Genomic DNA, 16,189 nt, shown 5'->3' on the forward strand with positions numbered 1-16,189 from the left:
GGTGAATTGATTGCTGTAAACATCAGTAGGTGCGAGCGAGTGGTTGTTCGTCTTTCGTGTGGCTCCACGACGCGCTGGTGACACATCCAGAGTATACCCATGCCTCTCACTCATGGTTAGCTGGGATAAGCTCCAGCAATCCCTGCAAAGCGGAAAAGCGACTGCACAAAAGATAATTAGAAAATGGACTGCTGGATGGATGGAATCAAATTTATTTTATAAAAATATGGAGAGCAAAACCTTCTAATTGGAACTGACAAACTGTAAGAAAAGAATCAGAGTGTTCGTGGTTGGTTGAGTCAGACGTTGTACGTTTGGCATTGGTTGTGACCTGTTTTGCTGCAGTCTTTTACTTACTGTTTCACCTTGGTCTCTAGCTGAACAGACATCAGTGGTATAAGCTAGAAACAACTGGGAGCTAGTTAACTATGAAGAGGCAGAAAATGTTTTCCATGAAAAGCAGCTGGACCACACTTTTCTAGAAGTCACCATTTGATGTCATATGGACACCAGAATGAGCTCAACTATGTCTGGGTAGGGAGGGGTCTACCATCTGTATGAAATTAATTTGTATGACTGCTGTACAAATCAAAAACTTAATTATTTGTCAGCATAATATTACTTTCATAGTAATGAATAATATCTGTATTTGTTGCTTAAATGATATAACGCAATCCGGGGATGAGTTTCTAATTTGGCAATGATGAAGCGTGACTAGACAAGAGGCAATCCTGCTCCTCTCCAGGAGGCGTCATTATTAGAGATGCTCAGGTGGAATTATAGCAAGAAAAAACAAGACGTACGGTTGGGCATGCAGATACACACACACACAAACACACACACAGAGTGACAACCAAATGACAGATAGAGAGATACAGTAGATGAATGGATGGATCACTTACGTTACTGATGCGCAGATGCACTTCCTTGTAATCTGAAGTCCGAAATTCCACTTTATGTTTGATTCCTCTGTTTTATTTGCATTAAGTTTCTCAGTTAACTTGACTAATAGTTAACAGCAAATAGCAGAATATTCAGAGGTCAGTGTTCAGCGATCAATAAACTGTAAACCTATCGTGGCCAACATTAGTTCCTACCTGAGCACCAGTCATCATCACGACACCCAAAGATTCATTTAGCTGACAAATGAAATCTTAATCTAGTGGGTGTTAATGTTACATTTTGCAGACCGTTCGCATTAGGCTACATTCTTTTGGCATGTTGGCGTGATTTGCCTTATTAGGTCCTGAAACCTGATTAGGCCATCTTCCACGTCGTGGCCGGCACAAAAAATGAAATGTTTCATGTCTTTTCGTATTATACTGTATATGAGTGCTCAACTGTTTGGAATTTAGGCCCACAGGCCCTGCAATTAACCTACAAAAGAATCAGGCCTGTTGATTAATTTTCTAATGATTTTTTTTGACAAATCACACCATGGACAGACAGACAGACAGACAGATAGATAGAGGGATAGGTCATTTTGCCATCGTAAAAACTGAGTGGGAACCAAGAAGATGTAAAATGTAACACACATACTGTATTCTACCCTTGAAATTACAGCATAAATCAAGCGGAAATGGGATGTTCATTACTACTCTTCCTCACTGCTTCTGTAATTTATTTGATTTCTTGACCTAACCCTTGTATTTGATTGAGATTAATATGATGGTTGGACATAGAAGAAAAGATAGGAGGTCAGCGAGCCCCATGTCTCATCGGTGAGCATCAATCTGTACATGATTAATGAATCAAAACCAGTATCCCCAGTGCCTCTGTAAGTAAGCAGATGAAGATGAGCCGTTCATCTAATTAAGAGCGTCCATTCTTACCCACTCACCTTATTTAATCAGTCTTAAGTGACTCAGAAGTCAAGAAAAAAATATTTGCAACATCTGGACTGCAGATGCAGGGTTTTCTTTTTAAATTGTGTCTGAAAGAATTATTTTAGCTCATGCGTTATTCATTAAAATCATATATAATAAAAAACATGGCTAAATGTGATTATATATGTGATGTTTGAGTTGTTTCAAATTGCTCAATGATTTTTGTTCACCTATTTAATGTAACCACCAGACTCTATCACCCGATGTGTCCCTTTACTGCAATGAGCTCATATTCCATTTTTAAAACTAGTGTCTTATTTAAAGCTTGAGTTGACACCTGAGAAGCCAGAATTCTACGTATGAGCATGTGATCTTGTATCGTTTTGCAGATACACGTCCTGAGGGACAGAAGGAGTGCACTTCTTATCATGTAGGTAATCCAAGTTGTGTTTGTGAATATATGGCATTCAGCTAGGAGTGATGCCTTTTAGTAAAGTGATAGAACATGATATGCGCTAAACTAGAAGATCTCTGGCTGTGTACTGTACTCTGTCATCACATAACAGCCATTAAGCCTTTTTGCCTTAAAGTCTATTTATTCACATAGTAGACATGCTAATAAGCTTTCTACTCTCACACTGAATGTCAGTGTTATTAGTCTTGTACCAGGGTTTGTATGGTGGTGTATCGCTGAGTAAATGGAAAGTCACAAAAGGCATTTCCCACTGTAACCTCCCTGGCATTTGTAGGCCGCCACTCAAGATATCAATGTTACTTAGAGATCCTGTTCCACGGAGCTTTAAAGGCCTGTCATTCAGCATTACATTCCCCCACCAGAAAGTTCTGAACGTTTACTACATCTACATTTTTAATTTAGCCACTCACACACAACAGGCCAAAGACTACTTGTAATAATTGAGTTGTGTACAAATAAAACAGGCAATTATTTTTCTTCTGTCACGAAAGGACACTGACCTGTTTGGGAAAAGGTATCAGTAAATGTAATTAGGAAGCATTTGTACATCCTGATTCTCTGACTCTGTTTTATTTGATTGCTTTAGTTGTCTTGTGCTGGGGAGTTGCCAGATTACTTTGTGGTCCCACCGCTAAAGGACTGACAAGACACAGTACTGTGTGTAATTAGCAGACAAGTGTACACAGCTCCCCACAGTGTTCTGAACTCGTGCTGCAGGAATCACAGCCACACAGCCAGCACCATCAGACTTCCAGTCCCTTCTCCATTCTTCCATATTTTTGAATTATTACAGCAAAGCCCTTGGCTTGAAAAAAAAAGAAAAGATAACAATACTTTCATCCCCTCTGAACCACGTCCTCCTCCATGTCACTTTGTACCTGAAATGGGCCTGTGGGCTCAGGAATGAGTCCATTAGACAGAAGGACAGCATCTTAAATAGATTATTTGTCTAATGGGGATGATTAAAAATTCTGGTCCCTTAAGGAGTCATTATATCTCTCCTATTCCAGGGACTCCAGACAATCATCAACATACAGCACATCGTAATCGAATAATGCACTGTTGGTCAGTTGAGCTTATTTAAAATGGTGTAGATCAGATAAAAATCTGACATTGTTTTGCAAACAAATATGTTTAAACATTTAGTTTGAATTTTTAAATCATATTGTTACCTACTATGCATTAAAAGTACTATTTTGTTTTTGAAAATCAAATCAGTATGACAAAAATACAAAAATAGGTTCCAAGAAATTCCTTCTGAGTAGTGAATGTGTGGATGGATGCATGAAGAAGACAAGTAAACCCAGTTTATGTTGTTTCTTAATGCTAATGTCATTGAAAACATTGACCATGACGCTATTGTGACATGTGCATTTTAGTTCTAATCTCTTTTCTACTCCAACATTTAGTCTTGCAGTTACTTAAGTGACAAAGTTATTTGTTATCATCTTCAGTTTATATAAAATTGGTGCTTCTCATTTTGCTCTGTGAGGATTGAACAATTAAACTTGACACAATGTATGATCAAAATAACATCCGTGCTGAAGAGTTATATGATTAAAGCTCTTTGACAAAATGAGAATATGAAATATTTGAATGTTATTGTAAATCATCAAACAGACTAAGCACAAATAAACAGTATGAGGCTCTTTTATGTGTTCCAGAGTAAGATGTAATTTAAAATTTGTGAGAAAGGCAAAAAAATTTTGCCAGAAAAAAAAATGATGGCTCACTTTTCATTGCACTTGTTCGTGTTATTTATAAGAAAGCCAAGTCCAGTATAGCTCTACGGGTCCTGTCATAGCAAACGCTGCAGAGTTGGATTAATCTGGGTAATTCCAGAGTCATGCCTTGTTATTCATCAAAAATTATTTTATGCTATATTAAATTTGCAAGGACCACTGGAAAATGAGCATTGCTGGGCATTAGTTTAGAGAGTCCACTGTTAACCATTGCCAAACATAATCAGTTTTGAAGCTTTGATGTTAAACTGTGATGGTAACAGTTGGAATTACAATATTTTCCAGCAGAGCACATGCTCTGCACACAGAGGAGCTGCAGCAGTGGCAAATCTCCGCGTAAGAAACGGTGTCTAATTCAATACATGTCAACAGGGTGAAAATGACCGGAATTAGGTTCCTGATAAGAGGCATGTGCCATAGGAAAAATCTCTCACAACATTGAACAAGTCTGGTTGCATTATTCAGTTTGAATTATTGCAGTCCCTGTTAATATTGTGTCTTGTGTCTGAAATGTGCAGGGGAAGATGCTGGTGAGGGGAAGCTCAATTTGAAATAGTGATGTAAATATTCTTTAAATATTCATGACCATGAAAATCGGCAGAGTAATTGTATTTTATAGTCTTTCTAAGTTAAATATGACAGTCCAAGGAAGATAATATTGGTGATGGATAGACCTCCTAGTGTAAGCTAATATTTATTGTGTTTCACGTGAATTAACCCACATAAAATTTAATTATCTACAGCATAAAATATACCAATATAGGGTTTTTAATTTAAATATCTGCTAAATGAAGATGCTGGATCAGAACTTCTAGGGAAGTGAAAAGAAGTTTGATGGAATTTCCTGATGTTTTAATTAAACATTTTTAGATTGTAAAGAGAAAAAAGACAAATTGACTTTGATTTGCAGTATGATATGATTCAAATATTTTATAGTGTAACATTTATTTTATTCTCATCTGCAAATTTTTGATCAAATTCAGATGTTCTTTTTCAAGTTGATATATCAAGTTCATCTATTCCATGACCTTTTGTCATGGAACAGATGATGTCATTCCACATGGTAATTAGTAAGAAATGGAAAATAGAAGCAAACAAAGGGTATAAGCCGTTGATTTTAATAAAGAGTGGGCTCTTATGTACACCCATAGGACACCTGTCATATCAGTGAGGATGTCTGTGGGTTTGAGGCTCAAACAAGGTAATCCAGTTTGTTAAAATCACATCACTGCGATGTCACTGCAAGTGGAAAATATAAGCAAGATTTCAAAATGCAGCGTTTACAATGAGGTTTGCAGGGAGCAGCCAATGAATTAGTAACTGGTGAAGTCAGGCTCAATCTGATGAAGGTATGTAATCATCATCTACAGATATTTAATTTACTATTTATAGCTTTCCAGCTCAAATTTTAACCATGATAAAGTGTTGTATTTCAGAGCCATTTTGCGCACTGCCTATATTCCCTATCTTTCCTGTCCTCTCCCTAATCTATTTCAATGAGTTGCTGCTACTGGCCCAAATGTGTCACACCTAACAAGGCTTGCTGCAAATTTAGCCTGTCAATATGTGTCAAGCCTCATTCATCAGTCATCGTTCTTTATCTCAGCTGTCCTTCTTTTACATGTCACCACCAGGAGGCTTGACTTTGCCCTGATCCCGCATAGCTCAATTCTACCCCCAGGTTCTTTGCTTCAAGGTGTAAAGGCAATGACAATCCCCGTCCTTGCTAAACCAAATACAGCGGGTGAGAAAAAAGAAGGTGCTGGGGCTAAACACATTGTAACTAGCTGGTTGTAAATCTCTCAGCAGACATTTAGTACATGTAGTATAATGATTGACATTGTTTGGTCTTATCCCGCTGATTGGTTGTGACAGCATGAGAATTTCACACCTGCATGAGACACATGTCTTCTGTCAGCAGACTGACGCATAATAACACATAATTTTTTCAAACTTATATTTCAATCCATCTCTTTCCTGTGAAAAGGAACATACTTGAATGCATTGTACGTTTTTGTTCCCAGGGTCTGAAAGGTGACCCAGGACCAGTTGGTCCTGTTGGTCCCAAAGGAATCAAAGTGAGTGGGTCTGTCATGCGTACTGGTTTTGACAATTTTGTACCATAATTGTTAGTTTGTTTGTTTTTTTTGTGGGTTTTTTTTTAATTAAAACTGATACTTGAAGTGAATCTGCTTGACTTTCATGAGCTGCTATCTCAGTCGCTGGTACAAGGTTGCCCATCTGTTTGAAGTGCTGCTATGATTGCTTCTCCAAATGCAGCTAACTAACGAATAGTGTTATTGCCATCATAACTTAGTGAGACCTTATGGATGCTCATAGAGTAGTTTTCAGTCTGGGCTAGAGAAAATGTTACACTCTATGTTTTGTGTTTGCTCAGTTTTCGTATATTCATAAGGATTGCTGTTTGTAATCAACATACCCAACAAAATCCCTTTATCTCACACTTGCTAAATGTTGTTTATGGGACTATAGCCTACAGCAAAAATGTGTATTGCTTACTATTGCCTTCCTGCTTGAGGACTTTGATTGTTGATTTGATAATTAGAGAACCAGCAGTTATGCATGTCTTGGTTTCATAAGTATGGGAGTTAAACACAAGCTGAAATGTCACAGAATTTAATGCGTAACCTTTTACTTATCTGCATCTTTTTAAAGTCTGTTCATTGACATCACTGACATGAATTAGATTGTTAGATTGCACTGCAGAAAAAAAAATATTGAGTTTATTAAAGTTTGTCTTTTCCCTTCATCCCACAGTGGGATTATTTTCCATGTATGAGATGAAATGTTTTTCCCATAATTAGTTGCCATATCTATCGTTCTTTTATTTTTCGTCTCGTATCTGGCCTTTTTTGTTATTGTTGTCTTTTGGAAGTTCTCACCACGTAATTGTAGGTGCAACGCTCCGTCTGCCAGCCTTGAAGTTATAATGAGGTCTGTGCGTTTCCGTGAAGACAACAGAGAATCACAGGGTATTTTATCCTGTTTTCCAGATGGGGGTGGGGGCTGGGGTGTTGGGGAGTAGGTTTGTTGGTATTGAAGCTGACAGAGGGAAGCAGATTTGGAAGCATAAAGTAATGAGTCCCCTGAATATCCCGTAGCAGGCATATTTTAGCTGTGACATTCATTTAGACAACAAACTGGATATGAACTACAAGCCCCCCCTTTTTTCCTGTCATCTATATCTGATAAAAGCGTATTGCCTGTTGTAAAGTCCATATATTCTCAACTCATTGCTTGCTGGAATCAACTTAGATTTGTGATGAAAATGGAAGACAACTGCAAAAATGCTACATAGTGATACATGGATTTTATCTGAACATACTGAGAGGCAGAAAGCGTGTTGAGATCATTGCTTACATTAGGCTATGCTGGCGTCAAAATACATCTACTCCTTTCCTTATATGACTTCTCTTGACTGCCTGTATGTCACAGTCACCAAGAAGTGTTATCATACCTGTCCATTGTTAATGCTGCAAAGCTTCTACATGATATAGTATGACTGTGTTTATTTTAAGGCCTGTTGCAATTAATAGTAACAACCCACCTGCCAGTTGTCTGACAGCATGAAAGTCATCATACAGTCATACTGTACATTCCACATAAAGCCCTCAGTAACACATAACTTTTGTTTATGACTGCCTATATGCTGTATACATATCTTCTTCACGACAGAATGTCAACAGGGCAAAAATATTTTATATTGATTTAGTCTGAGCCAAGGGATTATGGGTGAAGTTTTAGGAGTTTTCACTAATTATTATCTCCTGCCACAGGGGGATGCAGGTCTGCCTGGAGCTCCAGGGCTGACTGTAAGTTCATGCCATTGTATTAGTATGTCATAAAACCACCTGGAAATGTTGAACTGCACTGATGCAGGTGTGACATGAAAATGGCTGAGCTTTGTAAATATCGTAGCCTTTTGGCTGACCAGGCAGTACACGCACAATGATGAAACAGCCGTCCTACATGGATGGAAAGTGAGGCAGTGTCTGTGTCACATTACCATCACCTGGGAATGGGTCAAACATGGAGCAGATAGACAGGGCTCAGCCGGCATCCTAACTCAGGCCAAAAGGGACAGACATGACCAGCCATGCAGTGAACAATTGGACTCAAAGCCTTGGTAAGGGAGGGTGACAGGTAGTCACCATCTGTTTCATATATGGGCTTACTGAGTTGGTGGGTGTCCCTGCAGACATCTTGCATTTACGGACACCCAAGAAGCATTGCACAGTGCTTCTTGGGTGTGTTTCAATCTTATAATTGGAGCAGCTACACTGGTGCTGCTCCTGTGGTCCTGTAAAATTCAGAGGACAGAGATCTTGACCCGCAAATGTGGTCATTCCAGTGCACACACAAGTTGAATGTACATGTGAGCAGACAGCCGCAGATGCCGTCATAGTCACATATCAACACTTACAGGGTATGTGTGGGCACAGATGCAAACACATGCTCTTAGTGAGATGAAGGCTACTGGAGATTAAAGGGATGTTGTCGGTGGTCAGATACAGTAATTACGCACTCGTCACAAGGGAGTCAGTTACTGAGCCAACAATATGTATACTAAAGTCGGTGAATAAATATATGTTCAACATATACATATATAATATACATAATATTATTTATATATATATATATATATATACATATATATATATACACAGTATATGTAGACAGTGCGTGTATATATATAACTCCAGCTCCCCGCAACCTACGCAAGCGGATGAAGCGGGTTGAGAAAATGAATGAATGAATAATATATTTATATATTTATATAATATACGTATATGTTGAGTATACACTGTATATACTGTATTTACAGTACATATACATATATATAGTGTTTATATAAACATACAATATCTATACATAGAATATATAAAATATATGTTATATTTATACAGATAGATACATGTAGACAGATAGATAGATAGATAGATGGATGGATGGATGGATGGATGGATGGATGGATGGATGGATGGATGGATGGATGGATGGATGGATGGATGGATGGATGGATGGATGGATGGATGGATGGATAGATAGATAGATAGATAGATAGATAGATAGATAGATAGATAGATAGATAGATAGATAGATAGATAGATAGATAGATAGATAGATAGATAGATGTTTTGCTTGCTTTCTACATGACAATCTCAGGAAAACACATTTGAAGAATGTCCACATGGATGGCTGACTGTCTGCCCTTTCCTGACAGTGACCAGCAGGGTGTCTGCAGAGTTGTGATAGCTTTGTCATAGTGTCTCTGCAGGTCATGGCAGCCAAGGATCAATATCAAATGACGGAATGTGTTGAATGTATATGAATAAAACTGGATATGCTTTTCATAGCAACTACCATTATCTGTTTATTACTCATTCCTAGGTTGAAAAAGAATGTCTCAAAGGGGATCAGGTACTGTAATTACATTCAAATTACTTTCCACTTAAAAATGTTGTTTTTCTTTACTAACATAATTCTTTACTTACCATACCCAGGGCCCTCAAGGTGACAAAGGAGAGAAGGTAATAAATGAATCAACAAATAAATGACTTGTTTTTGTACATACATTCATACATTCCAAGAAATCAGAAAACCGAAACACATTGTAGTTTAAATAGCTTTTATACTGACGTACCATAAACATTTCCTTTCATAAGAATTTCAAAACAAAGTCATATCTCAGCATGAACCTTGATTAACTTTAGATTTTGTGCAGAATAATGGAATAAAGCTCCTAACTGCCCATTAAGCAGATCGTAAAGAAATAACCTAGAAAATCTTCACAAGTGTAAATGGAAACTACAGCTGTACATCCTCCCTCCATGTGATTTTAACTAAGACAACGCTCTGTTTCCTATCACTGCAAATCAGCCCACTAGTTATCCAATGGTCTGCTACGAACATGTGGCCCTAGCATCTGTTTGCATTATTTTTTTTACTTTTTTTTTTACATGAAACAAAGCCTATCTGTTTCTTTAATGCCAAATGCACAGGACTGTAGCACCCAATTCACTATGGTGCTTGTCTTTCCTACAGGGATTGGCTGGGGTGCCAGGACAGCAAGGGGAAGCAGGCAAAGAGGGCAAAAGGGTGAGTAAACAGAAACAATCCACTAGTTGTGTGGCCCAGCTCACTGTCGCCGACTGTGGGGACCTGTGATGAGGAAAGGCCAAACAGCAGCTGAGTGGCTGTTGTTTTTTTGGGAAGGGGTGACGATGATCTGTGAAGCCTGCAAATAGACAAATGGAGGTTTGGGCTTGTTGTCTGACAATTAATGGATGGCTTTTGTGGTCAAGGGGTCGAACACTCTATGAATGGCAGTATGAATGGCATCCACTGGGTTACTGTGGTGGAAAGTATTCCGTTTCCTAGAGGACAGCTTGATTTAGAGCGGAGACAGTCTGAGTAGAATCAAATTACATTTATTTATTTATCAGCTCTGATTGTAATAACCAGTCAGGATTACATGTGTCAATCTTTCTTGATTAATGTCAAAATTTAAAGTATTTACAATGCAATGTTTTAAATTTCTAAACCTTTTGTTGAGTCTAATCCGAAATTCCGAGTGATAATGTTAAATTACTTTTAATCCATGTTTACTCTCCTAAAATGAAAAAAATAATTTAAATTGGCCTGATGTTATTTTTCTCTGGCAATACAGGTTAAGTGTTCAAGGACAGGTGGAAAGGGGTTCCATTTTTATTGTAATTGATCGACCTGATGTGAATCCATTCTCCTGCCATGCAGCGATCAATGCATAGAGTCTTCAGTACTGGATATTTGTGTTTGTCTGAATGATAATAAAGAAGCAAAATAATACTTGCCTCCACTTCAGTGACTCCACTTCAGGAAAATATAAAATGTATAGCATATTGAGCTGTAGAGCACCCACAAGTAAGTCAGGCAAATGTTCTCGTCAGATGAAGCATAAACCAATAGTTGAGACATCTGGACACCAGCGTCTCAAGGATTCAGCTCTTCTGTGTATCAGTACGTCCAAACTCAGATATAATCAAATAGTATTAGCAATTTATGACCTATTGCATTTCTCAGTGGATCATTTCCCACAATGCGAAAAAATACCTATCATGACAAAGAGTAGCTACAGTGAACCAAAGTTATCTTAAAAGCTGGTGTGGATGGACTTTTCTGGTTGTAGTTGTTGTTATTGTTGTTGTTTTGGTTGTTGTTTTTTGTTTGTTTTAAATGTTTTTGTCACTATTCCTAATTAGCTAGGTGTCACATTGTACCCAACTGGATGAAGCATCAAATGTGTTGAAGGTGTCAATTATAGTTGGCACAACTCTAATGAAAACCCCTTCTATAGTGAATATTTCAGTAATAATATGTTTTGAGGGAGTAGAAAATCACTCTTTGCTTGATGCTGCGGCTTCTTAGCTTTCTTGTAGCTAGAATATTTCTCACAACAAAAGTTTCTTTGAAGTTTTTTGAGGTAAAACTACCAAAGGATTTTAAAATGGTCACTTCAGGCTTGTGCTGTTGTTGTTGCTGAAGACACCGTTCTGATCTATTAATATCAAGTCTTTGATGACTGTCAGACTTCATGGGGACTGTTAATGCGATAAGGTCTGTACTTATTTTTAGCCTTAGAAGTCACATGTAGTCTCAAAGTTGTTGACCAACCTGTGTTCCTGCAGGTTGACAACCTATTTTAAGAAGGTGGGCGTGTATCATTATCAGGGTTTAGCTGGTGACTGATACTGCAGGAACATGTTACCCAATTAGCAACTTTTGTTCATGCTTGCAACTTGATGGATTCACTAAGAACCATTGCCGCTATACAAATGATCATGACATGCAATGACCACTCTGCAACCTTCATATGATAGCCAGGGGTGGAAAGCTTTCACAAGTCCTTAGATTCAATCCAGACCATCTTTCACGTTGTCTGCTTCAATTTATTGTAGGGAAAAATACAGCACTCTGAGCTATTTAGATTTACTTCAAGGATATGTGGAGGGCATTGTAGAAAAAAGAATGATATAGCTTTTCCACTGGTGCTTCAAACAACATATGCAAGAGAGGATATCAAGGGCAGTCACCCAACTGGCTTCAATGACCCCTTGTCTAACATTCACAGAATCTTGATTTTAGCTTATTACCTTGATTGATGTTTAGCTCAGTTTGTCAGGGTGGAGGTAAGGGCCAGTCCAACCATGTCTAGGAATTTATGAGAATATATTGCCCCCACATTACACATTCCCATTAATAGTAATGTGAATGGCTTGGTTTTATCTATTATAGATGGCATTGACACAGAATGGCAGGCAAAGAGTAGGACTTTGGGATTCAGTGGCACATTACAGCTGCTCAGAAAAGAAGATGGGGAGCACCAGTAAAATGGATATATCCCCCTCACTAACTGTGGTGTGCTAAAAATTTCATTAAGAGCTGTAATGATGTGCTTCGCTCTGTGTTGCAATTGTAGACTGGCCCTGTACATCTTGGGTCGGGGAGGCAAAGGATGTACTGTACATGCTGAAAGGAGCAGCCTTGGAATTTCTATATGCAGTGTTTTGTAAGATAAGTGTTATTCATGCAGAATGCAGTGTGGAGAAATGCCTGCCTGCCTGACACCCATCTACAAATTCGAGAGAGTCTTGTATGCATACAAAAGTCATTTGGGATTCTGTGGCAGAAAGCATTGCACAAGCAGCAAGTGACGTGATTTTGCATGCTCAAAATAGAATTGAAACCCTACGCTTGATTAAAGCACACTGCCTTCTTAAATTCAAAATATACAGGAAGGCCACAGCAAGCTTGGTTTACTCATCTCTTGCCAAGTCCTCCCAGCATACACTGCTCCAGTCATTGGCACGGGATTGTGAGTGGGTTTAGTGGAAGCATGGATTCATACTCCTCTATAGTAGCAGGTTCCTGTGGATTAATAAATAATCACCTTAAAAATCCCCCATTACAAGGTGGGCTTTGGAGTTTAAATCCAGCACATTAAGCCTTATTAGCTGAATAAATGCACCTGCATTGAAAAATAGACCTTGCAAAGTGACGGTATCATACATACAAGCACAAGCATTTGTACTAATTAAATATTTTTGGACTATTGCATAAGCATTTTTGCAGAATGCAAAGAAAATTAATGTAAAAGCATTCAAAACCTCCCCTCAATCAGCTGAGGGTATTGACTGTGTTGAGAAGTGGTTGCTTCAGAAGATGCGCACATGCGATAGATGCACAGTGTTTGTTCTTTTTAGATATGGCTATGCTTGTGCAGAGATGATGAAACTCTAGCAAGCCCCTAAAGGAAGCAGAACAGTGCAACTTGTCTACGGATGTGTATTCTTCTAATAAATTATGCAGTATAGATCCTCTTACGGATTTATGTAGTTATTTATTTAAATCTAGTCAGTTGATAATATATTTAATAAATTCCAAGGAATGTGAAGTAGCTGGGATAAATAAGGTAACTGGTGAACTGCAGCTTGGTAATTAGCATTCAGGTGCTATTTTTCTGCATGAGGTGAGGAGATTGCAGGAAGATTTGATGCACAAAAAGAATCTACTCTCAGGTAAGAGGTGACATTTTCAATTGACTGCCTTCAGATTGTCTCCAGTGTGTGTCTCCTGTAAAATGACTTCTGTTTCTTGTAGAAATATCTGTCTGCATGCCTCAGCTGGGGATCCAGCAGGATGACATTGTGTCACCTGAGATACTCGCCTTATATGTCAAGGAGATAAGTGGACAAAAATCACACTGAATATGAAAAATCTTGGCGACCGTTGCTAGCCAGGCCACACTAAATGACCTTGTAGAAAAGCACAAAAAATGCCTTCAAAAGAGACATTTGTAATCTGAAAGGTGTCATGCCACTACAGAACAGATAATAAAAATTATACTACAACTATAATTAGTGCACAATGTATGAGAATTACTAGTTGCAAAAGATGCTACCAAAAGAACTTTCTACATGTCCTATTCCATGCTTGGTTGTTTGTTCTTTTGGAGGAATACAGTTTCCCTAAAGAAATGTTCCTTCAGTTATATGGCAAAAATGCATATATATTATTAAATATTATGAGTCTGTATCTCAAAACAAATTCAGTGTTATCACTTCAGATCACATCATAGAGCAGCCTCAGATCTGTGCACGTCAACATTGGTAAGGCAGAGACACATTTAGTTTCTCAAAGATTTGAAGTGATGTAACGTACATCTGCAACAGCTGTATGAGCTCCTAAAAGTCATACGGATACAATCTGTCTAAACAGAGATCATTTGTCTTTCTTCTGCTTGGCAACTTGACCTGGTAACATTTCTGGAGAAGAGGGACATAATATATGTCTTTTTGGAACTAAGAGAGGTATTTACATTTTATGTTTGAGCCATGTGTTGAATGATGAAGGCAGCTGTTTTAAAGTCCTAACCAACAGTGGCATAAGCGTTTTCAACATATTTTAAAGGTTCTCTGTCTACTGGATGCATCTGATGTTCAAATGTGTTCCTCTAGAGAACTTATAACAACTAATCTTATAAATATAACATTATATCTCCTTCATATTCGTTGACCATTTTCACTTAGCATCAAATGTGTGCGTTTTATGGCACTGTGTTTAAATATGTACATTTGTCACACATGGACTGAGGAATCCTTTTAATGGAGCACCAGTACACTGTTTTAGATGACATAATGTTGTTGCATTGGGATTGGAACATTAGTGTCAGATCAGATATAATAACATTCATCTAATTTAAAGTTAAATCTTTGTATAATCATTACACAGTTAACTTAATTTGGTCTAAAACAGCATGCCATTCCCCAAAACCAAATGGAACTGGAATTTAGATGCTTCTTCTCTATGGAGCTGAGCAAATGTTGTTTTAAGCTAATTGGGCCACCACAGTATATATAATATTCCTATTATACCTGATGGACTTGGCTCATGTTCATTTGGATCAATCTGTGTTTCTGTAGAGACCAAAACAGGCAGTGACAGTGATGGAGATAGGAGCTATAATTCTACTGATGGGGACTGGAACAATTGGCAGCAGTTTCCCACTCAATTTTGTGGAGGCAGATATGAACAGCAATGCAAGTGTAGCAAACTGTTGACCTCTACCAGAGCACCTGCAGGGTGCGATTATTAAATAACGAGTCCCCGGTGAGAAAGCCCACCTTCCTGCCAGAAGATCTCTATTGAAGGCTGCTGCTGATATGGGTGATAAAGTGAATGCATACAGTTATAGCTGCTCCTTGAATGAGGCTTTCGGTTTAAAACATACTTTTGGTTTTCTGTTGTTTTTGTTTTTTTCATATTATTTATCACAGCCAAACAACCTTTAAGATAATATGTCACACATATGTTGAATGGAAATGTATGTGCCCATGTTAGATAAAGAAATTCCAAATTGTGGCTCCAGAATTTAAATGTCTATAAACTTAGCTGAGCCCAACTTTCTTGACTGTATCACCTTGATACACACGGCATATCTCTAGTCATTTTGTAAAATATGGTACTGTATCATATAAATGTAAAAGCATGCATTAGACATGTGGCTATAGATTCTCACATAAAACGTATATACTGTATTTGACTGTCTGCAGACTTAAAGCAGTGCTTAAATTCAGTAATGTGATGTAGATATGTAGTTACAGTTTTGGCCCAAGCTGTTGAGGCTCAATGGCAGAGTGACACGGAGAAAGGAATTTACAGGTCAGCAGGGCTCACAGCTGAGATTTTATGGTAAGATTTACACCCTGTGAGATTTTACAAGCAGGGGATGATTCGTTAACCCTTAGTTGAACAAAATGGAATACGCTATTCCTCTGTCGTGCTCTTCCTTTCGCCCTTTCCCTCTGTCCAAATGCATACTGAGGTAATCCAGAATCCATGCCTCTATTACACCAGGAGGAACACGTTTGCCCAGTGCACAAGGCAATTAATCTTGACAATGTCAAGTGCATTGGGAGGGAGGATGAAACAAAGATTTGGCCTGATTGGATATGAAAAGGTCTTACATTTGAGTCCAGTAGGGAAAGAGGAGGGTTATAGAGGGATGTGTTTGGCCCATGCAAGGACAGATTCACACAGCTTTGATTTATCTGCTGGACTCTTGTCTTGTCCAGAGAGCTCCCAGA

General features: G+C 38.2%; 1 protein-coding gene across 2 annotated transcripts in view; it reads left to right on the plus strand.

Moving 5' to 3' along the window:
- The window catches only part of col19a1 (collagen type XIX alpha 1 chain), a 97,251-nt gene that overhangs the window by 22,228 nt on the left and 58,834 nt on the right, over window positions 1-16,189 (plus strand). For both annotated transcript variants that reach the window (XM_068327644.1, XM_068327645.1), the window contains exons 12-16: window positions 6,068-6,121; window positions 7,841-7,876; window positions 9,456-9,485; window positions 9,569-9,595; window positions 10,110-10,163. In XM_068327644.1, the coding sequence (XP_068183745.1) occupies window positions 6,068-6,121; window positions 7,841-7,876; window positions 9,456-9,485; window positions 9,569-9,595; window positions 10,110-10,163 (201 nt within the window). The remainder of the gene's footprint in view (window positions 1-6,067; window positions 6,122-7,840; window positions 7,877-9,455; window positions 9,486-9,568; window positions 9,596-10,109; window positions 10,164-16,189) is intronic.

This window comes from Antennarius striatus, chromosome 11 (assembly GCF_040054535.1).
Source record: "Antennarius striatus isolate MH-2024 chromosome 11, ASM4005453v1, whole genome shotgun sequence".
NCBI classification, from domain to species: Eukaryota; Metazoa; Chordata; class Actinopteri; order Lophiiformes; family Antennariidae; genus Antennarius; species Antennarius striatus.